The sequence below is a fragment of the Haliaeetus albicilla genome, chromosome 16 (assembly GCF_947461875.1).
Source record: "Haliaeetus albicilla chromosome 16, bHalAlb1.1, whole genome shotgun sequence".
Taxonomy (NCBI): domain Eukaryota; kingdom Metazoa; phylum Chordata; class Aves; order Accipitriformes; family Accipitridae; genus Haliaeetus; species Haliaeetus albicilla.
Genome location: NC_091498.1, coordinates 4,731,897 through 4,753,314, shown reverse-complemented (window position 1 = coordinate 4,753,314; position 21,418 = coordinate 4,731,897). Strand labels below are relative to the sequence as shown.

The 21,418-nt window shown below is 56.9% G+C and overlaps 2 protein-coding genes across 5 annotated transcripts; both read right to left on the bottom strand.

Annotated features, from left to right (window-relative positions):
* Positions 1-1,739: 1,739 nt before the first annotated feature.
* Positions 1,740-3,004, bottom strand: SFN (stratifin). Its single transcript, XM_069804512.1, has one exon. The coding sequence runs from the start codon at positions 2,914-2,916 to the stop codon at positions 2,176-2,178; it is 741 nt and encodes a 246-aa protein (XP_069660613.1). The 5' UTR covers positions 2,917-3,004; the 3' UTR covers positions 1,740-2,175.
* A 3,755-nt stretch (positions 3,005-6,759) lies between these two features.
* ZDHHC18 (zinc finger DHHC-type palmitoyltransferase 18) lies at positions 6,760-21,218 on the bottom strand. Of its 4 annotated transcripts, none has more exons than XR_011328057.1 (10): positions 20,893-21,218; positions 18,190-18,275; positions 16,119-16,268; positions 14,577-14,714; positions 14,034-14,082; positions 13,473-13,575; positions 11,842-11,951; positions 10,427-10,526; positions 7,855-7,947; positions 6,760-6,899 (listed from the first exon to the last, which is right to left on the bottom strand). XR_011328057.1 is itself a non-coding variant. In XM_069803227.1 (9 exons), exons 1-9 carry the CDS (start codon positions 21,147-21,149, stop codon positions 7,906-7,908), a joined length of 1,110 nt encoding a protein of 369 aa, XP_069659328.1. In that variant the 5' UTR covers positions 21,150-21,215; the 3' UTR covers positions 7,049-7,905. The 4 variants fall into 4 exon arrangements, 2 of the variants coding, with proteins under 2 accessions (XP_069659328.1, XP_069659329.1); XR_011328056.1 differs by having other exon boundaries at positions 18,190-18,350; positions 20,893-21,215; XM_069803227.1 differs by lacking the exon at positions 6,760-6,899 and having other exon boundaries at positions 7,049-7,947; positions 18,190-18,350; positions 20,893-21,215.
* Positions 21,219-21,418: the final 200 nt, after the last annotated feature.

Below are 21,418 nucleotides of genomic sequence, written 5' to 3'. Positions count from 1 at the left end.
CCTGCCACCCATGGGCCCCAAAAAGCAGCAGGGTCGGATGGCCACCCCTGGTTAACCCCCTGCACCAGCACCTCCCAGCTCCCACATGGCCACCCCCCCCAGTTTAACCAGCCCGGGCTGCTCGTGTCCCCAGACTGCCGGGTCAAGGGCCAGCAAGAGCCCTTGGCTCGTTTTTCACGTCGGCCAGCCCCGTTTTGGCTAATTACAGGTCTGGGGCTGGCTCCCAGGCTGGGAGCGCTCGGGGCCGGGTGGAGGCCAAGCGTCGGGGCCCCCTCGCTGGCCTTCCCCCCAGGAACCGGCTGGTCTCCCCAACACCGCCGGGGGCCCCCCCAATTCAGCTGGGACCTGCCGAGCAAATTGCAACCTGCTGGGGCCGCTGACCCAGTCTTTGGCAGAGCCAAGGCGGCAACCACGTTTGCTTCTACAAGATGCCCTGATGGGGATGGGGACTGGGAAGGGGTGGGTGAGGGGCTGGGGGGGGGAGAATCTTGCGGGGGTTAATGCTGCGGCTGGGCTCTGCGCCTAGCTCTGCTCCAGGTGACGTGTCCCATCCAGGGCGAACAGGTTCTGGTTTGCGCAGCTAAACCTCCCACAGCAGCCAGCGCTTTCCCACGGCAGAGCCCTGGCAAACCTCATTACATCTCAGACCGGTCCCTGCACAGGGAGCAGCAGCCCCATGGGCTTTACACTGGGTGCCCCGTAATCCCTGCACACAACGTGGGGGGGGGGCAGGGGTCACTTCCCTGGTTGTGCCTCAGTTTCCCCAAAGCCCAGGACCTCCTGGCACCCCAGGAGCTGGGTTTTGGCCATGCCGGGGCTCGGGGCTGGCATGTCCCCCACGTCCCCAGTTGGAGACCCCGCTGAACCGGGACGGCACGTCCTGAGTCATGGCACGTTTCCTCCCGGCATCCTGGCGTTTCCCATCAAAGGCCAGCTCCTGCCCAGCCCTGCTGCGCTTGATCTGATGAGCTCATAGCCCAGGGTGCCATGACTGTATTTTATTGTAATTATTTTTCATGTTGAAACTCGTGCTGGCGGCGGAGGGAGGAGAGGGGCTGCGCTCGGTGAGCTGCACCCTTCGCCGTGGCCGGATGCCAAGGCCAGAAGTGCTGAGCTTTCGCCCGCTCCAGCACGTCAGGACCTTGACGGGGACGTCCCCACCCTGAATGACACCCCAGGGTTGTCCCCATGTGGCTGCCAATGCTCCTTTAGGGGGGACACCCCCCCCCGTACCCCGGCCCTTGGGCGTAGAGGAGAGCTGGTGGAGGGGACCTGCACAAGGGCCTCGGTGACGGGTTTTGGGGCACGGTGGGTTTGCACCAAGGGGGTGGGACACCCCACAGCAGGGTCAGGGAACCTCGGTGCACCCCGCGGAGCAGCCAGTGCTGGAAATCACCGCAGCTCACCGCCCGCGGGGCTGCCAAAACCCTTGCCCCGTGGAGGCAGAGCCCACCCTATGAGCCCTTCCACGGGCAGCCGCCGAGGGACGGGGCTCGCCAGGCACCCTGAGACCCCGTCGCGGGATTTGGGGGGGTTCGGGAGCAGCCAAACCGGTGCTGCAGATCCCAGGGGACCCAACCGCTCCCCGGGTGGAAGGCGAAGCGGGTTCCCGGCCGCGGCAGGAGCTGCCTGGACACGTGCGCGGGGGAGAGATGAGGCAGACCAGAGGCAGGCGTGCAGGAGATGGTTTATTGGAGACGCACAGAGGCTTTGGCAATACGCGACCCCCCCGCCCCGGGATGGCGAGGCTGCCCGGACCCCCCCCTCTTGCCCCGTCCTGGCCCCTCACCTCCTCCCGTCGTGGCTCCAGCCCTCTGGGGGTTTGGAGCAGGCACATGCTAGGCTGGGCCCCCCCCCCCCAGCCAAAATGTTAAATAGTGGGGTGCTGGCAGCCCTGGGACAGAGGCACCCCCCTTCCCTCCTTTCCCCCTCCCCAGAGCAGAGGATGGGGGAGAGGGAAGGGGGGGGGAGCCATGCCAAAGCCACCCCCACTCCCGGCATCCAGGCTGGGGGGGCCGTGGGGGAGCTGAGATGCCTTCCCCCCGCCCCCCCGCAAAAAACTAAACCAAAAAAAAAAAAAAAAAACCAAACCAAAAAAAAAAAACCATGAAGAGATGCCAAAGGGACTGGAGGGGGGGGCAGGTGGGGGCCGGTCCCCAGCTCCACGGGGGCCGTTCAGTTCTTGGGCTCTTCGCCAGCCTCGCCGCCGTCTTCTCCAGCGCACTCGGCTGTCCATAGCGTGAGGTTGTCCCTGAGCAGCTGCATGATGAGGGTGCTGTCCTTGTAGGAGTCTTCGCTGAGCGTGTGCAGGTCCCCCATGGCCTCATCGAAGGTGGTCTTGGCCAGGGAGATGGCCTGGTCGGGGGCGTTGGCGATCTCGTAGTGGAAGACGGAGAAGTTGAGAGCCAGCCCCAGGCGGATGGGGTTCGTGGGCTGCATCTCCTTTTTGCTGATGTCCATGGCCTCTTGGTAGGCTTCCTGGGCGTTGTCTATCGTCTTCTTGCGGTCGTCCCCGGTGGCTACCTCGGCCAGGTATCGGAAGTAGTCGCCCTTCATCTTCAGGTAGAAGACCTTGCTCTCAGCATCGCTCGCCTTCTTGATGAGATACTTGTCCAGCAAGGCCAGGACGTTCTTGCAGACGCCATTCAGCTCCCTTTCCACCTTCTCCCGATATTCGTTCACCAGCTGCGCTTTGTCGTCCCCCTCTTCGGTTTTGTGCTCGATGCTGGAGATGACCCTCCACGCCGAGCGCTGGCACCCCACCACGTTCTTGTAGGCGACGGAGAGGAGGTTGCGTTCCTCGTTGGACAACTCGTCCCCGTGTTCCACCACCGCCTTCATGAAGTCCGCCATGTCCTCGTAGCGCTCAGCCTGCTCGGCCAGCTTGGCCTTCTGCACTTGGTGGTTTCTTGCCATGGCTGGGACGCGGGCGCGGGGCAGACGCTTGGGCGAGGAGCGGGGCCGGGAGCCGTCGGAGCCTCTGCCGAGCCCCGCCGCCGGGATTCGTTTTTGGCTGAGCGTCGGAGCCTCGAGCGAGAGCAGGAGGAGCCAGCGAGGTCGAAGGAGTGTCCTCCTCCTCCTCCTCTGCTTCCTCCCCGTCGAGCCCGGCCTTAAAAGGAAAATTGCGGTGAATCATCGCCCGCGGGCGGCGGGTGCTGGGGAAGGGGCGAAGGAGGGGGGTGGCCAACGCCCTGCCTTCCCCATGGGTCCTTGGGGAGGGCTTGGCGGTGGGTGCAGCACCCATGGATGCCCTGGGGGTCTCCCCCAGCCAACACCCACTCCAGGACGGAGGGAACGCCTGTCCCGCTGCTAAAAGTGCTTGGAAGGGGGGGGGACAGCCGGTGGGTTATCGTTTCGGGGGGGGTGTTACGCAGAGATGCAGCGGTGTTCAGCTCTTCCCACCCCCCCCTGGAGAAATGGGCCATGGGGTGTGTCCGGTCGTAAAAACGGTTTCCTCCTCCCCCACCTCCCCCCCAAAAAAATCGTATCACTGTCGTTTTTATATGGTGATTAACTCGCTAGTAATTGCGAGGGCTTGACGGGCAGGTATTTATTCCCACAGGTGGGGAAACCGAGGCAGAGAGGCTCAGCAACTCGCCCAAGCGCCGCGGGAGGGACCGCCCCAAAGCAGGGTGCAATCACCTCGTGCCTCTGAGCTGCCGCGCAGCGGGACGGGCCCGACCCCCTCCCAAAATGTCCCGCAGTGGGGCAGCCACTGGCGGTGCGAGCCCGGATCCGGCCGGCGGCAGGGAGACCCCCCCCCCAGCCCCATCGAACTCGGGGGTCCTCCACTGCTCACCTCCAGCCCAGGGCTCCATTTCCCCATCGCCGGAGACTTTTCTCATCTCTCAAGCTATAACTGGAAGAGTTTTGGGGGTCGTTTTGTTGGTTTTGTGTTGTTTTTTTTTTTTTAATTTTTAATTTTTTTTTTGACACAAACTCGCCGTAGGTGCTGGGCCGCCGATGGAAAAGCACCGCCCCGATTAGGATCTCTGCTTCGCGTTGCGCTGCAGTTTCACTCTCATCCTGCTTAAGCTTGTTGCCACACGCCGGGTGCTGGCGGCTGCTGGCCGTGCTGGCGAAGCCTCGGCCTCGCAGCTTGTGCCAATCCCCGGCCTTATCTGCCGTGCGGGAACCGTGCGGGAAGGGCAGGGTGGGGCCGGTGCCTGGCGGCATTGGGCCAACGCAAAAAGGGTTTGGTTTTTTTTTTTATTTTTTAATATTTTTTTTTTTTAATCAGTGTGACTCGCTGCTTTACTCATCCCCCCGGTGCCACCCCATCTCTGTCATCCCCCCCCGACTCCATCTCGCTCAGCTCCCGCATAGACAGGGCAATGGAGGATGCTGGGGTCAGACGACACGAGAAAGATCCGTGGATGCTTTCCCCAGCCATTTGCAGCCCAGGAAAACACCCTCAGCCTCCACACCGCTCCCTCCCTGCCCTGGCGAGGGGGATTCGGGGCTGCTTACCCCCTCGCAGCCAAACCTCCGGGCACATGGTGGGTCTGGGGTACCCCGGCCCATCGAGGGGCTCACATATGGTAGCAGCACGAGGGTGTCCAGCACCGCCAGCCTCCCCGCAGCCCCTCCGTGTCCCACCCCAGAACCGCACCACGTGCAGTGCCGCGCCAGCAATTAAGAGCTCCTTCCCCAGGTGAGCGTGATCCACTTTGGGAGCAGGTTGTGCAGTAGGGAAAAGGCACTTGCTGAAGGAATGGCCGCATAGGAGACCACTGCCCGTCTCTCACTCTCCGCCCAGCAGACGAGGTGTTTTGGGGAGGGAGGCAGATCCATAGAGACCCTCTAAGAGCTTCAACCAAGCACAAAAGCCCCCATATAGGGACTGGGGGTCAAACGGGCAGCCCGATGTACCCGGCCCTCTAAAAACCACCTCACTCCCATGCAAAAATGCGAGGCAGCAATTCCCGGGTGGGAGTTAGCCTGAGCTCACACCTCTTTGAGCAGCAAAGGGTCTGCAGCCCCCAGCCCCGGCAGATCACTTGCCACCAGACCTGGCTTCAAAATCTCAGACTGATCCTCCACCAGCCCGGCTGCGTTTGGGCTGTTTAATCCCGTGTCAGTTCTGTTCCGAGAGGATTCCGTGGGGAGACTCCCAGCCCCTGGCAGGACCCCCCCCGCAGCAGGACGGGACGCTCAGATGGGGTGTGCGATGGCTCGACCTCGGCTCAGGCGTCTGCCGGCAGCCCCTGCCAAAGGGGCTGAGCTGCTGCCAAATTTTAGTTACAATGGGCTGAGAGGAGGCTGCAAAAACATTCTGCTCTACCGGTTTCGTGAAAATCAGCGGGTGGGTGAAGGGAAAGAGCCCCAGATCGCCGCGCAGAGGCTGCGGGTGAGCTCGGCTGCAGCATCCCCCTGCAGAGCACCCATGGGTGCCCCGAATGCCAAAGAACAACACCAGAAGGTGCATCGCCCCGGAGAGAGGGATACCCAGTTAAGCCCCAGCCCCAGGGGACGCTGCCCGGGCCAGGGCACCTCTCCAGTCCCGTGAGCTGAGCTGGCGATGCTGCAGGCAGACATGGGCTGGGCACTCGAGCGGCTCCGCGACGGCAGGCAGGAGGCAGAGGATGCTGGTGGCCGTTCCCAGCGGCACTAGAAGGATGCTGACAGCCCACCCGGCCACCCCCATCCTCACCCATCCAGCCCCACGGCTCCCCAGGCTGTGGGGACACTGCCGGTTCCCGACACTTCAGTGGGGGACGAATTTTGCCTGGGGGGCTCACCGCACCCCAGGTCCCACAGGCACTGCCCATCACTCCTTCCCCGGTCCCAGCGGCAAGGCTGGTGCCCTCCCCGCCGTACAGGAGGGTGCGGAGCCACGGAAGGCTGCGACTTGCCTCAAGGCCACGGCTAGTGCCACAGCCGAGTTTAGGGAGCTCCTGGCTCCCGGTCCCGTGGCCGGCACGGCCGACGGCAGAGGGGTGCCAGCCCTCTGTGGCTCTGCTTGGCTTCCCCACCCCGCGCAGCACCGGCGTGCCCGGGCACGAGCTGCAGGGAGCAGTTCCCCTCCACCGGCAGAGCAGCAACCAGACGCTGGCGTACAGTAAATAGGAGAAACTTTTATTTTGTTACAAAAGTACAAGGCATAAATAGATGGTGAAGTCTACTGGGCTCTACGCTGGGCTGGGGGACAGGCCTGGCTGCACAGCTCCGCAGCGCCGGCTCCCAGCCCAGCCTGTGCTGCAGCCTCCGGCAATGCCGGCTGGTCAAGGTGCTGCAGGGCTTGAACCCCTTTCCCTAAAACTAGAGCTGCGCTAAGATGAAACAGGAAGGTGGGAGCTGGCCAGGGGGGGTTGCAAGGGTAAACCCTGACCACGTACTAACTCCCATCCGGAGAGGTGAGTCCTCCGGCACATGGACACGGCTCAGAGTGGGGCTTGGTGGGCCTGGGTGTGTAATGCCACCGGCTCGGCTGTAACCGCTCTGGCGTGAAGCCTGCTCCTTTCGAAAGCCCACTGGAACGCTAACCGCTATCTTCCAGCATCTACGGGAGGGGAGACACCTTCACTGGGGGTAAAGCTGGTGGTTACGGGGAGCCACTGGCAGCCTCGCCTTGGTTGCATGAGTCCATCCAGTGGCAGGGGACAGCAGGAACTCCAGTTATTGCACTCGGATGGGACGGCTGTATGGCTTTGAGCTTTGAACCTGCAGGATGGCCGTCCCGGCTCCCAGAGAGGGGTTGGAAAAGCTTTTCCTTGTGCACAGCCGCTTTCCACCCTCTCTTGTGGTGGGAGGGAGGAAGGCGCAGCCATGTAGCCCTGGCGAGCAGAGGCACTCGTGGTGGTCATGGCTGTAGTCTTGGATGCTGCCCGTGGTGTCTTGGCTCCCCGCAGGACGCTCCACAGGAGGCAGAGGGCTGCGGGATGCCAGGGCTCTTGATACTGGATCGACCCAGTGCGAGGGAGAGGAGAGGGGAGGAAGAGAAAGAGAGGGTTAGTGCCAGAAATACACAAGCGAGGAGTAGCAGGGAGCAGAGAGAAGCACCCAGGCTTGGTGGCAGAAAGGGGAGAAAGTCCAGGTTGGAGGAGAGCGCTGGCAGCCACAGGCAGGGAGAAAGGGGCAGTCTTCCTCCATTGCTGCCGCCAAGGCTCGAGCAGGCAGGAGCTCGTGGGGTGAGGGAGAGGGGCAGCTCTGCAGCCCACAAGTGAAGCAGGGCTTCGTCACAACGTGCTTTGGAAGGAACTTACTGTGGCCATGGGCATGCCGGAGGAGGAACTTGGTGTTACAGAGAGGAAAACAGGCAGAGAGGGAGGGAGGGGAGGAATTGCCTGAACCACAGAGCAGGTCAGAGCTGGGATTAGAAATCTGTTCCAGGCCCCCCCTCCTCTCTTCGGGCCACAGCTCGCTCCAAACGCTAAATCTTTGCATCAGTTGGGCGTTCCCTCCAATCCCATCATGGCAGCTCCACTGAGCACAAACCACCACGGCGTGCCATCCAGCAAGCCCCGGGCTTCAGGAACCCTCTGCCCAGAGCCCGAACCAACCCTCAGCCACCCAATTTTCCAAGCACCACCATGCATGCACCACGCAGACCGGGTGGCTCCATCTCGTACCAAGCCCCAGCACAAAGCTGGGGGAAACCATCCTTTTCTTCTCGCCGAGGCTGCAGGCAACCCCTCTGCCACGCAGCCCTGCACTGAGACGGCACAACCCAGGGCTCGCCGCCTCTCACGCCAGCAGGATGCCAGTGGGATACTGGTGGGATGGATGGGCCACATGGCAAACAGATGTCTACACAACTGGAGGGTGATGGGCTCCGTGGACAGAGCTGGTCATGCAGTGGAGATGAGATGGGTCGCTCGAGTGGATGACAGGGAGAAGAAAGCTCTTTCTTACCAGCTAACCCTCAGAAAGCAGGGCTAACGTCCAAGGAGGGGGCAAATCCCGTCAGGCTGTGCAGGAAATGGCAAAGTCCTGGCAGGCATCCTCCTGGGGAAGACACCAGAGATTATGCACCTCAACACCTGCCGGTACAGCCGGAGCGGGCTCGGTTAGACGCGGGGGACCACAGGTCCTGGCACAGCCCTGGACCGAACGAGGTAGGTGGGGAAAGGATGCTGAGGTGACAGCTTCTGCAGGAAGGGGATCAGCGAGTAGGTGAGATCCTGCCCAGCCTGGAGTCATGGGACAGAAAAATCCCTTCGCTCCAGCAAGGCTCACGACAGCACCAATTGCTGCTAAGGATCCCTTGTAGCCCCATCCTGCAGGAGGTTCTAACAGATTCCAGGCAAGGCCTGGGCCTCATAAAGAGTCCAACTGCCACCTGACAGCTGTTAAACACAGAGACACCTGCCCTCTTCTCTCTTAAAAAGAATAAAATAATAATCCAAGCAATTAACTCTTTAAAAATATAACTTTATTATGTTGAGTAACAAAGGAAACCGGTTTAAATAAAAACAGGAAGGAGTCTGGCCCCTGGGAACAGCCCCCACACTGCTCCTCACTCCCCAGCACCAGACCCGCTCCGCACAGCTCGGCTTGCCCTGGCCCCACGCCTGCCACGGACAAGCCCCGCTGGGGACATCCCTGCAGGAGAAGCGGGGAGGGAAGGGCAGGGTGGCCTCTCTGGATGCAACACGGACAACACGCTAAAGCACCTGGCCTGTGAGATGGCACGAAGGTGCAGGATTGGGGCGGCTGGCAGAGCATCACCGGGAGCCTCCCCGGGTGGTGAGGGCCATCTGCCGGGATCCGGTAGAAGTTCAGCAGCCGTCGCCCGTGCTCTCACCTTGGCTCTTTGCAGAGGGGAAGGTGGAGCTGGTGGGCACAGCAAAGAAGCACCGAGATCTCTGTGCAGCCAGCCAGAAACGTAAGGCCGGGGGAACCTTGTGCCTCTGCCATCGCCCGGCGTGCCTCGAAGCTGTGCATGGGCTGGCGCGGTCATTCACAGTGTGCGAAGCACGACGCTGGTGAATTCAGTGGGGACAGGCTGCCCCCAGAAATGTGCTGCCTCTGCCTGAGGTTGAAATACATGCGTCTGACCCACGGAAACCTAACCAGGCAGCTCGACACAAAATGCTGCAAGCCTCTACCCTGGTGCTAACATGCATAACGCTACCTGCGCCAAATATAAAACGTTCTACATAGACAAAAAAAATAATCTACGAATTGTGCAAAAATATCCAGCAGCTTTTAATAACACGATTCAAGTATTGCTAACAAGGTCTGTGACTCTCCCCTACACACACTCCAGTGTCAGCGACGCAGAGCTGGCTGCCCAGCCCAGCTCTCCCATGCCTCCGCAGGCACGGAGCGATGCTCGTGGATGAGCCCAAGCACACGGGAATTGCTCCTGAGGCGCTGGGGACAGCCCTGCTCTCGTCTGCTGGCCAGAAACCCAAACCAAGAGCACAACGTGAGGTTATCAGAGATCAGCACCCGTTTCGCTGCTTCCTCTGTGAAACTCCACCTCAAAAGGGTATGACCCTCAGGAATTCAGGCACTTTTCTGTTGCCTTTTGGTCTCGTACAGACAGGACATAACCAGGCCTTCCTGGCAAGCTAAGGTTCCCAAATCTTTCAACTGTAGCCTTGCCAACCAGCATCTCATGACAAGAGCCACAGAACACTGCATGTTTCTTCTTCCCTGTTAAAAGAAGGGTCATCCTAACTCATGTCCTTGCTGCAAAACGCTGTCTTACTGACTGGCAGGGCCAAAACACAGAGTTCTTCAGCACCTCCTCAGTGACCAGCCAGAAAATAGGATCAACAGCAGCTGGGACATCTAGCTAGCTTCCACATCTGCTGGGAGCCAGAGTCCTCCCAGCTGAAGAGCCCCGAATTACCGAGACACAACCACTTCTGGAAAAGAAAAGCCAATCCGGCAGCGGTCAAGGTGAGAACCCAGCCATTAAGAGACAGAACAGTCCTTCCACGTCAGCACAGGGGAGCAGGACACGTTCATGAAGATAACAGGGATAACAGGGAACTTACGACTCCACCAGCCCAGAAGACGAGCTGTGACAGCCCAGCTCAGAGCGGGAACCCTTTGCCAGTCCCCAGCTCCCATCATCGGCCCACCTCATTACTCCTGGCAGGAAACAGTGATCCCCAGGAGCAGACGCTCCGGACTCAGAAGGTCTAGTGGCTCCCCAGACCTATTTGCTTCCCAGGTGCAGCAGGAACCCCCTGCTTTCTGCACAAATCTGAGGGTCTTGCATGCTGTTGGGCTCTCTCAGTCCAAAGTCCAGACAGGCCACATCACAGTGAAACAAAAAATAATAAATAAACTTAAAAAAAAAAAAAAAAAGGCAACACATGGCTCGACCGAGTCTTTGGCAGCTCTGCATCACAGGGCTGTCCTGCCTGAGGCTGGGGAGATGGTAAGAGGGGAAGGTACTGGCTGGAGCGAGGTGCAGGCACAGCAGGCACTGGGCTACATCACAGCACTGCTAGGGAACACCTCCTACCATGCTGGTGTCAGTTTTGGCTCCAAAGGAAGGGATTTCGCTCTTAGGACTGGCCGGGGTCCCGACATCTGGCTGGATAAATCCTCTTCTGTCTATCAAACTGGAAAACAGAAAGGGAAGGGTGCAAGGGGAGAGGAGTTCAGGAAATGAAGACTCCGTGAAGGCAGGAGCTCACAAGCCACAGAGAGGGTTCTCCTCGTGGGAACTGCCAAACAAAGCATCGGCAGGAGCACGCTGGATAACACAGCTTCCTGCCCATTACACAAACCACAAACTTATCACACAAGCCACCAAGCAGCTTTTAGGCAGTTAAAGATTTGGGTCACCACAAACCCAAACGGGAACTGGCAAAAGGTCTTCACAACAGGAGAACAACGTGAATGAGGAAAGAACTGGGAGTAAAACACTATTCTCTCCACAGCCTCCCAGCAAACAGCTTGGCTCCCTCAATCTGCAGATCTACCATCTCTGAAGGGCAGCACTGGCATTTCAGCACCTCCGAATCCAACCAAAAGCTTGGGGGCACTTCAGAGAGCAGGGCCAGATATAAGCGTAAAACACACTTTGACTCTAGCTCCACAGCCTCAGGACACCCTCCCCGGCTGTTGTGTTACACTGAGTTAGCACCTCTGAGACGCTCCACATAAATCCAAATTGGATCCACTGAATAAACTTGTCTCAAGGATCCCCACATGCCCTAGGACAGGCTGAGAGCTCCAAGTCAGTGTGGAGGTCCTCAGCTCCTGCTGCACAGCGCATGGGGACGCCGGCCTGACTCTGCCCAATTGCACCCTCTTGTGACAAAGCAGCGATAATCCCATGCTGCAGGTACCCGTGCTTCAGGCCCAAAACTTCCTTACATCTGCAGCAAACTGCCCACCTTTGCCCTTGTTTTAACATCAGTTCTGGTTAACTCAGGTAAGAGCATTTGGTAGGAGGCTACTAAGCGTTTCAGGTAATCTAAGTGTTGGTAAAACCCAGGCTCTCCGCACTGCCTGGTGCGGATCTCTGCCAGCTGTGCCACGATGCTCAATCCTCAGAGTACAGGAGGAAAAACAGTGCTAAGAAGTAGTGCCACTACTGGTATTTACCATCTGCTGCCAAGCCCTTTGGTGCCATTACTCTCCCCTTATTGAATCGCAGGATGTGTCTTATCTGCAAACTCCATGAAACAATTACAAGCGACCCAAACTCATCGAGCTCAAACACAGGAGAAGCAACAGCTGTATCTCTTACTTATCCATATCTCCAGCCTTTCTACGCAGAGACTGGGAAACTGTTTTCTCATCATCATTGAAGTAGATGTGTTTGTGCTGACACAGTCTCCCCTGAATTGTGATAAATCTGTCCTTTCCAAGGCACCTCCCACAGAGCAGGATGTAATTCCCAATGGCATGGAGGTCAAAAGCTCTTACCTGGGATGGAATGGTCCACACAGCACTGCACAGCAGTTTGTGAGGATACTTTTATGGCTGTAGGGATTGGCAAACTCTGAACCCCTCTTATTCGACCAGGACCCTTTGATCTGAAAGGGAAAGGATACAGGCAGATTAAGACAGGAAAGATGTGATAACAGATAATTTCACGATAATAGACTCGGTTCAAATCCTTACTGAAGAAGTAGAAGGCTTGTCTAACTGCAAACATCCTCCCTCTCTTTGCTTTAACAAGCTGGACAGCTGCAGAAAGGCAGCCAGAAGAGAGAGCAATATGCTGCTCCTGCCTCTGCCAAGGTTCAGCCTCGCAGCGAGAAAGCTTCAAAGCTGTGCCCTCCCCGTGCTGCATGGCAACTTGTCAGTATCACCATCCTCAATGCCAGCCTCCTCCTCCTCCCCTCATTCTCTCCTAGGCTGAAAGCTCATCAGAGCAGGGCTCTACCTCATGGTCTCTCCTGGGCTCCTCAGGCTGAACAAACAGCAAGGGGATTCCCAGGCCATGCTGCAACAGGAGGAAACAATCTCATCTGCCCCCACCCTGAGCAGCTGCCACTGGGACTCTGATTTTGAAACCCCGGTCACATCAAGCATAGGCACACACGAGTGGGCAGATGCTATACCTGGCCTCAGGCCCCTGGCTGCAGTGAACCATTTACCATTACGTTTCCTCCTTTTGTTTTTACTTCCTCTCTCCAGTTGCAGCATAAGGCTGGCAACGTGGGCAATGCAAGCAGAGAGGCAACGGGCCACGTGCTTTGGACCTGGTGCTCTCAGTACTGGGGTGCGACCTCCATTAGCTTCACTTACGTGGCCTTGTGCAGTTCTGCCAACACCTCTGAACATAACAGAGAGGTGGAGAGGGGAAAAAGTGGGGAAGAAAAAGAAAAAAAAAAGGGGATGCAAACATGCCTTGTGCAGTGCTGGAAGCTTCCAGGAAGGATAACAGGTACTTCTGGCCAGAAGGATGAATTTTGATTCCTTCTGAGGATCAGACAGATCCTGCTTTTCCATACAATCTGCCCTGCTCAGGGTACTCATTTGGCCCTTGGAGTCTGCAAGCACCCCAGACTTTGACGTAAATCTCATCAGATGTCTGTACATTATTTGCCTATTAGACATGAGGAACTGATAGAGACAAAGGGACTTGCCCAGGATCTCAGAGGAAATTTGTGGTTATGCGGGATGCTGAATTAAGATCACCCATGTCCCAGGCTAACACCCAAATAAATCTCTGGGGACAGCCTTCCTTTTTTAATCTCAGAACTCCTAATTTTAAGTGAGGCCACATACAGACTGGAAAAAACAAACACATGACCTTTCTAACACTGCAGCGCGTGACCCCCATAGCCTGACAGTGCCAAGCAACACGTGTTGCACAGTGCCCTGCTGTTGCATGCTGCTTTCCTCCCACTCAGCTACCTGAAACTACAGCCTAAATGCCTTGGGCACGGGCCCTTTGCTTTGCGATGGATTATCACAGGCAATGCAGGCAGCATGCCTTACTGAGATACTGCACTGAGGCAGGCAGCCAAGTATCTCCTGAAAACCTCACCTCTACTTAGGAAGCACCAGGGCCGGCCCTGCAGAAGGACAAGCGTCCAGGTACTTACATCTTCGTTTGTCGTCAGGTTGGAAGCAACTAAATAAGTGTGAAAACCTGAGAGGCCCAAAATAGACCAGACTGAGAAAAAACAAATCACCAGCTCCAGCACAGTGAAACAAAAGTCAAGGAAGTCTCAGAGAACAAAATCATCCTGCAAGGAGAGGCAGAGGAATGTTTTGGGAGGTGCATGCTGCAACCACACACACTGGGCCACAAAAACATCCCAACAAGCTTCCCATTCCCCATACCATTCTGCAGGCATCCACCAAGGCACAGCCTGCTCCAGCCGCTTCCCTTTCCATGTAAACTTGCAACCTGGGAAACAAGTTTGTCACCCACCCTTAGTCCCTGGTGGTCAACTAAAGGTCTTCCCAACTTTGTGACATTATTGGTCTACAGATGAAGGGATGCCTGCCTGACCCAACCAGGTAGCTAGGGGATTAAATTAAATTGTGGAAAGTACACCAGGGCGACCCTACGAAGAGCTCATTGCACCTCTCTGTTACATGGTTAGTGTCACTGCACCAGTGCTCGACAGTCTGAGCAGCTGATGGCATCAGAAGGATATCTTGCAGGTGTTGTCTTCAGAGTGGCAAGGAATCCATCTCTCTGAGAGCCTGCAAAGCAAAATAGGACAAGGAACAACACTGCATCAGGCAGCCCTGCATCTCCAGCCAACGCTACACTCCCCAGCAGACAGTCACCTCCCTGTGGGCCATATGGATCTGCCTGGCTGCCTGAGAAACATCTGCAGTCTGTAACTTTGCAGAAATGTCAGTATGCAGACACAGCTCCAGGAGATTTGGGGCTGACAGGCAAGTCACTTTCCCCGCCAGGTTAAGAGCAAATACACCCACCAGCTCATTTGCTCTGGAGGGGATAACCCAGTCACCAGCTCTCAAGGTCTCTCTGTAGCCCCATGCAGGGTGGATCTGTGGTTCCCTGCAGTCTGAGACCCCGTTTATTCAGGCCACCTGCACTGAAAAGCCTGGTGTAAACCAACCAGACCCCTCCCACACTCTGTCCCACAGGAACAGTGACCCAGTGCTGCCTCAAGTCATTTGTGGCCGGGAGCATGGCACGCATCGCTGTTAGTACTCACGGTACTTACGCAGAGTGAGGTGGGTGACAACACAGGCGAAGATGAAGGCTGTCAGGAAGGAGAGGGAGAGGATGAAGGCATAGAAGTAGCGATAGTTGCGCTTCCCCACGCAGTTGCCCACCCAGGGGCAGTGGTGATCAAACCTCTCTGAAACAAAGGGACACGGTGAGGACTCCTGCCGCCTTGCACCCCATACCAGAGCAAACTCTGCTGAGCCCCCAAAAAACAGGGGCTACAAATCCAGCTTCCACCCACCACCCTGAGACCACAACCCCTCTGCAGCAGTACGTTAGCAAGAAGTTTCAACAGAGCACTGCCACCTGCTCGCATGCCCTTTTTTACCATCAAAGGCCAAACCATTCCTCTCGCCAAACCCTGCAGAAATACAAGCCTTGTGACATCTACCATTACTAAAACTGAAAGAGAGCAGGGAAAGCGTGGCAGTTTTTCCAGTACCTAGCAGCACTGGGTGTGTGTGCGCGCACACAGTGTCGCTGCTCCCTTTCTGCATGTCAGCTTCACCCGCCTTCTTCAGGGCAGAAAATAATTTTCAAAGTTATAAAGATATGCCTATAAAACCACAGAAACTGCCTGGGAACCCAGGGCAGGTGCAATATATCTGGAAACACTCCCAACTGCCTTCTAATGAAAGGGCTGCATTTCAGACTAACAGGACTGTGGTAACCATTCTGTGGGGGACACCAGTGCAAACAAAAACCCATCGCACGCAAAGCAGGCGCATGCCCACTCCCCCAGATGGCTCCTCTTCAAACACTGCTCCAGCCACGGCTGCTTTCCAGCGAGCCGTTCCAGCGTAAGGAGGAGTCACAGCCACCCACGGCTATCCCCGAACACAGAACGCTCAGTAACTCCCAAACTTCTTCTCTTAACCAGAGCCTTGGGGTCCTGTGACTGCTCGCTCCTCAGGCTGCCCTGGCAGACAGCATAAAGCACAGCCTCCACATCCACACGATGCACGACCAGGAGCAGCCGCATGAGGAGTAAACTCTCCGGGCATGCCCCTAAATCACATGCCACCCTGTTGCCAGTTCAAGTTGCTCCGGTGCAGCCAGGCTACGCTGGGAACCTCCCTGCCCACCCCCCTGCAGCTGCCCCACGCCTGCGCCTTGACTGTGTGGAGCCATCAGAGGCTTTTCTTCAGGTCTTTGTTCGTTCCCTCCTGCCCCACCACACTCTGAGGGCACAGGGAGAGGACATAGAAGAGCTCAGCCAGCATCTACGGTGGTGCCTCTACCAGCCTGGCGACAGCAAGGCCACGGACAACAAGGAGCCTGCAGCAAACCTCGTGTCTGGTGGAGGCCTTAACTGCATTTCACAGTACCGTCCTCCCAGAACCAGGGAAAGCAGAGATACAGAGTCTTGGACCTGAGCCACTGCACTGGTGTTGCTTTCATTTTAAATGGGAAGAAGAAAGACCAGTCAATATCTTGCTTTATAATCCTTTACGAGAAGCAAAAGCAATCTGTCCAGGAACACAAACCACACACCCCCACCCCAAGGTATCAGCACCTTTCCACGTTCTGGGCTTACCGACACAGTTGTCGCAGACACTGCAGTGAGAGGTGCGTGGAGGGCGGAACATTTTGCAGGTGTAGCAGTACTTGAGTTTCACCACATACTTGTTTATGACCACTTCCATCGTGCGGGCTGGTGGGCGATATGTAGAGGTACCCATGCTGTCTGCAAGGGCGAGGAGAGACAGTCAAATTGCTGCAGGTGAAACCCAAGCCCCCCTATCACCCTGAGCTGCTTCCTGGCAGGGTAAGGGATCGGCACGTGCTTTCCTGATTTTCAGCAAAAGCTAAGAGGCAGCTCAGCCTACAGGATTTGTTGCGGGGTGGGCAGCCAGGAACTCCAGTCAGCTCCTCGCAGCATTATTTATGTCCTTTCCTTGTCTGTTCAATGACAATGCTGCTGGGATGCCAAGAGGAAGTAATATCTGCCCAATGCTTTAAGAACTTAAAGCAATTTATAAATAGCGAGCGTAAAAGCAGCAGTGTTAACGTGCCCAGTAACACCAACTCATCTCTGTGAGTCCAACAGATCACAACACGAGGAGGCAACATAATCTGTCAACGTACACGTGGTTCCTCCTCTGCTGTAAGCATCCAAGTTACAGAAATCAGGGTAACCTCAGCAGAAGCATCCCCCACCGCTGCCAGCACAGAACTTGCCAACCCGCAGCTGGAGCCAGCAGCACCGCCAGGCTCAAGGGACTCATTTCCATCACAGCGGGGGAGGACAGCGAGCAGGTCTCAAGTGCTCCAGGCAGATTTCATTGAAATTTGACATGTGAATGTTAGTAGCGCAAGAGGAATCCTCCTCCTCAAGGTCGAGATTGAGGATTTTTAGGGATGCTGCAAGTCACACCTGTGTGTGCTGGCACTTCATTGTTCACTGGGGACTGGCTCTTTCTCTGCTCAGCAAAAGCGTGAGCTGGAAAAGCTCTGTATCACGTTTGCAATTTTGGGGGTTATTCCTTTATTTTAGTCACTCTTATAAGAGCACCTTTCCAACTCTGAGGAAGTCTTTGAGAATAGAGATGTAACAGTGAGCATGTTAAGAGGGTAAGAAGTGGATTATATTAACAGCAACAGCTGGTGCATCAGGCAGCATCTGCAACCAGATTACTGCTTCAGGCACTTATAAATAGAAACACAGATAACCACTCTGAGGGTATTTTAAAAACATTTTTTTCATCAGAGGTAGAATTACTGCCTTGCAACCGTCTTCAGCGAGGCAGATTCAAGCTGTCTTGCATCAGCTTTGCTAAAGCATTTGTTACTACGCCTCACATCAACAAAGTCCCCAGATCCTTGATGCGTACACCTTCTTGGCCACCACCAAAACAGTGTGACAGAGCAGTTTTTAGATGGGGACAAACATTAGCATACTGTTAGAAACCATTACAATAAAGGAAACCTTGTGGCACAGCAGGCTCAATGGCAAATCATAATCTTAAAAAGCATTCATGCTTAAATTAATTATCCTATGTCCTCACTGCCCGTATTTTGGAGAAGAACACACAGGGTCCGATTCCTCTGAGCTTGGACAACATTCAAAGTAACTAACGCACCGTTACGGAGCAGCACAAACACTCTCGCTCTGTCTTCAAGAGCCTGGCAGTGTGATTCTGAAGGGGGACTTTGTGCTCTCCCAGCCGCTGCTACACAGTCCCTAACAGTATTCATGTTTAGGACACCAATGTCGCAAGCTCTCCCTCCCCTGAGCTCTGCACGGGGCCACTGGCCACTCAGGCATCGTCCTGAGGGCAGGAACAGGTACAGCCATGACCCACTGTACAGGGCTTTGCCTAGGAAAGCAATGGGACTGAACAGAAAGGAAAACCACCTCTGCTTCTCTGCAGATCCTCTCTCTGACGCACTGCCTGCTCTGCTAGAGGAGCTTGTTGCAACTCTCTTACCAGGACTCATAAGACAGTCTCTAGCCTCACAATCTGATACTCTGGCCTTTTCTCCCCCTGGACAACTGGTGAGGAGTAAAGACCGAAAGGAGACTCGCTGAGCCCGAAACACACGTGCGCACATGCACACAGAAGCACGCACTGGACCAAACACGGGAGAGGGAATAGAAGTCTCACCAATCCGCTTTTCCAGGTCTGCGGCCTCACTTGGGGTGGCTCTGGGCAGGATACCCGGGTCTCTGAAGCTTGTCTGGAGCAGGCAGCTGATGACAAAGAAGAAGAGGATGGCTGCAATGATGGGGATGGCCAAGGTGAGGTGACTGGCAAGGAAGGGGCAGCTGTTAAAAGAAAAAAAAAAATTGCATTGTTACCAACCATCACTACAGAACTGGCTCTCAGCTGTGACACTACACACTACGAATTATCACAGGGCAGCGGGCTGAAGTGCTGCTGCTTTGCAGAGACCTCTGGAACAGCAAGAGCCAGCCCAGAAAACACTGGAGTGGCACTGGGAAGACAGGGTCTTTGGCACAGAGACGGCAGTACGAGCCCCCATACGCAACCTCTTTGCCTTTCTGAAGTCCCAGAACTGCGTTTCAAAAACCTGTCAGCTGCCCCGAAGCCCGGTCACCCTCTACAACAGCAGCATCAAGAACACACGGAGAAACCCCCCAAACTTAAGCAGGGATCAAAATCGGCATGAACGTGATCCCATTTGGTCCCAACACGCGAAGCCGAGAGGGAACTTGGCTTCGATTCAACACAGCTTTGCTGTCTCTGGATGACTCGTGTGGCCTTCATGGTGTGCCAGATGTTTGGAGGAGGATGCCTTTCAGCACTGACACCGCTGTGACAAGCCACCAGGCATCTAAGCAGACGATGCCCGCTCCTGGGTTTGCCGTACTACGACCTGGGGCTGTTTTTCCACAGATGGGGACTGGCGCGATGGTCCACATCAGGGCAGCTCTGTTACTCACAGCACGACAGGTGAAGACAGCCGAGGAACATAGCTCTTTGCATGGCACAGTGCCGGCGACCCCTCTTGTCCCTCGCTCTGCAGAGGGATTTGCTGTTATAAGCACTGATAAGTACCAGAGTCGAGCGCAGACAGGCAAGCTGCTTGAGACCCGATGTCTGCGGGCAGCGCTAAGTCTCAGTAACGCTGCGAGGCAGTTTGAGAGGATTAAGCAACTTTTGTTTCAACTCCCAAGCTCAGCTGTCCAGAACAAAGCAGCCACCAAGCAACAAAACCCCTTCAGCCCAAGACCAACACTGCTGCCGAGCCCCTCGGTCATCTCCCTGACAGAGGGACAGAAAGGTCTCTGAAATGAGAGGTGTGAGCTTTGTTGCCACCCCTTTTCCAGGGGAATCTCTGGAGCCCGCTTTTCCCCATCAGGCAACAAGAAATTGCATTTGGGAAAAAAAAAAAAAAAAAAAAGTGGACTGTAGACACAGGCAAGATGTATTTGCTATACATTCAGCAAACCGTAACCGATGCAAACAGAAGCACACTGCTAAAATAACAACTTGGAAAGCCCCAGGGCATCTTCAAGCAAGAAAGAGTGACTAGGCAAGAAGGGAGGGGAGAGCAGATGTCCTCTGCTTGGCCCCGTACAAAGCAGTTACTGTGCTAGAGCTACCCATTAGTTTCAGATACAGCAGAGAAAGCTGTCAAAGAGGCACAGACGACAGTAAGAAAGGAGTTTTCGCGTCGGGATGCCGTTACTGCCTCCCACAGCTGCCTGCCCCTTTCAGCTCATCTGACTTCTCAGAACCTCTAATCCGATCAAATACCTTCATCTCCCTGCCAGCAGGCTTGGACAGCTTTACTCTGAGACTCCCAGAGATAACGCCATGATCCAAAGACAGACAAACACCTCCCCCCGGCGCCCCCCCCCCCGGCTTCATACAGTGGCAAGAAAAACAAGCTCCCTTCCCTCCTGAGACAGAAATGCGGAGGCAGGAGAGCAGAATCCCTCAGAGGTGTCAATAACCAACGGCACTCCTTCCCCAGCTCCTCCGGGCAGCGCAGGACGTAACAGGGTGCTCTTGGCTCTCCTCTCCCTCAGGGCACAGGAATGGGGAGCTTCCCCAGCCCAGCTTTCCAAAAGGAAAGGGGACTGGGATAGATGCAGCTCCCTCTTCCTCAGACACTGCTGCACAATGGGGACAGAGCTCCAGCGCAGACCCTCAAGGTGGGACCCCAAAGGATTTCACCATTTATCGAGCACCTTGAACAGAAACACTGTTCCTATTGCCTCTAGGGACCAAGTCCACCAGTCTTGGGGGTTTCCTGGCTGCAATTCTGGACCAGTTTTCTCCTCTGTAGCAGGAAGGAAGATTGGTGGTGGTATTTAGAGACCAGGGGGGCATCCTGGGAGGATGTTAACCCCCTTCCCAGGGCCAGACTGAGCAAACAAGCTCCAGGGCCGCCCCTGCCCACCCCCACACGAACACACCTGGGGACAGGCAAAGGGGAAGCAGGGACTGCCCGCAACGTGGGTCTGGGGGCTGTGCAGCAGGGGAATGGCTTGGGGTGGGGGGGAGAAGGGAAGGATATCGGGGGTCCCATGGCGGGGCAGAGAGGTGCCCCCCCCAACCCCCGAGGGCGTGGGTGGGATGCCAGCTAACCCACGGCTCCCCCCAAAAGGAGGGGGCTTAAAGGAGGGGGACAAGAGCTGCTCGGAGCCCCCAGTGGGGTTGATCCGAGGGCCAGACCCCACGCGGCTTTACCCCAGCAGGGAAGGGGACCTAAACCCTTTTTTTTTGGGGGGGGGTGGCCGGTCCCGGGGCCCCAGCGCGGGGGGACACGGACGCCCCAAAGCCCCGCAGACGCCGGGGCGGTGCCCGGAGCCCCCCGGCCCGGCAGCCCGGACTCACTCGAAGGCGAAGAAGAGGCCGCTGGTGGCCAGGATGAGGCCGAGGGTGAGAGCGAAGACTCCGCTGTGCCGAGCCAGCATGAGGCGACCGCCGCAGTAGAACCGGTTACGGCCCGGGAACACCTCCCACTTCCGCCGGGGACGACGGGCCGGCCCGGCCCGCTCCGGCCCGGTGGATAACGGAGGTGACGAAACAACCGTACCCGGTCCCGGCCCCGCTACCCCCGGCGGGATCTGCCGGTACTCGCAGTCCTTCATGGCGCCGCAGCGCCCGGTCCCGGCCCCGCCGCGCCGCTCGCCCGGTGGACGTGTCCGCCCCGCCCCGGCCCCGCCCCCTCCCCGCGGCGCCCCCTGCCGGCCGCGCCGGGCGCCGTCCCCCCGGTTCCTCCCGGAGGGGAGCGGCTTCGTCCCGGGAGAGCCCCGACCGGGAGAACCGCCCGCTCCGGCGGACTCGAGGTGTTTATTGGGGACGGGCGTGGGGTCGGACGGCGACTGCCGCGCTCCCCGGTCCGCAAAGCGCCGAGTGG

Coding starts and splice junctions, on each gene's coding strand:
- ZDHHC18 (XM_069803227.1), bottom strand. CDS start 21,149: ATGAAGGACTGCGAGTACCGGCAGATCCCGCCGGGGGTAGCGGGGCCG. Junction 18,351..20,892: donor GGCCTCTTCTTCGCCTTCGA/GTGAGTCCGGGC, acceptor TTCTTTTAACAG/CTGCCCCTTCCTTGCCAGTC. Junction 7,948..10,426: donor CCAAAACTGACACCAGCATG/GTAGGAGGTGTT, acceptor TGTCTTCCCCAG/GAGGATGCCTGCCAGGACTT.
- SFN (XM_069804512.1), bottom strand. CDS start 2,916: ATGGCAAGAAACCACCAAGTGCAGAAGGCCAAGCTGGCCGAGCAGGCT.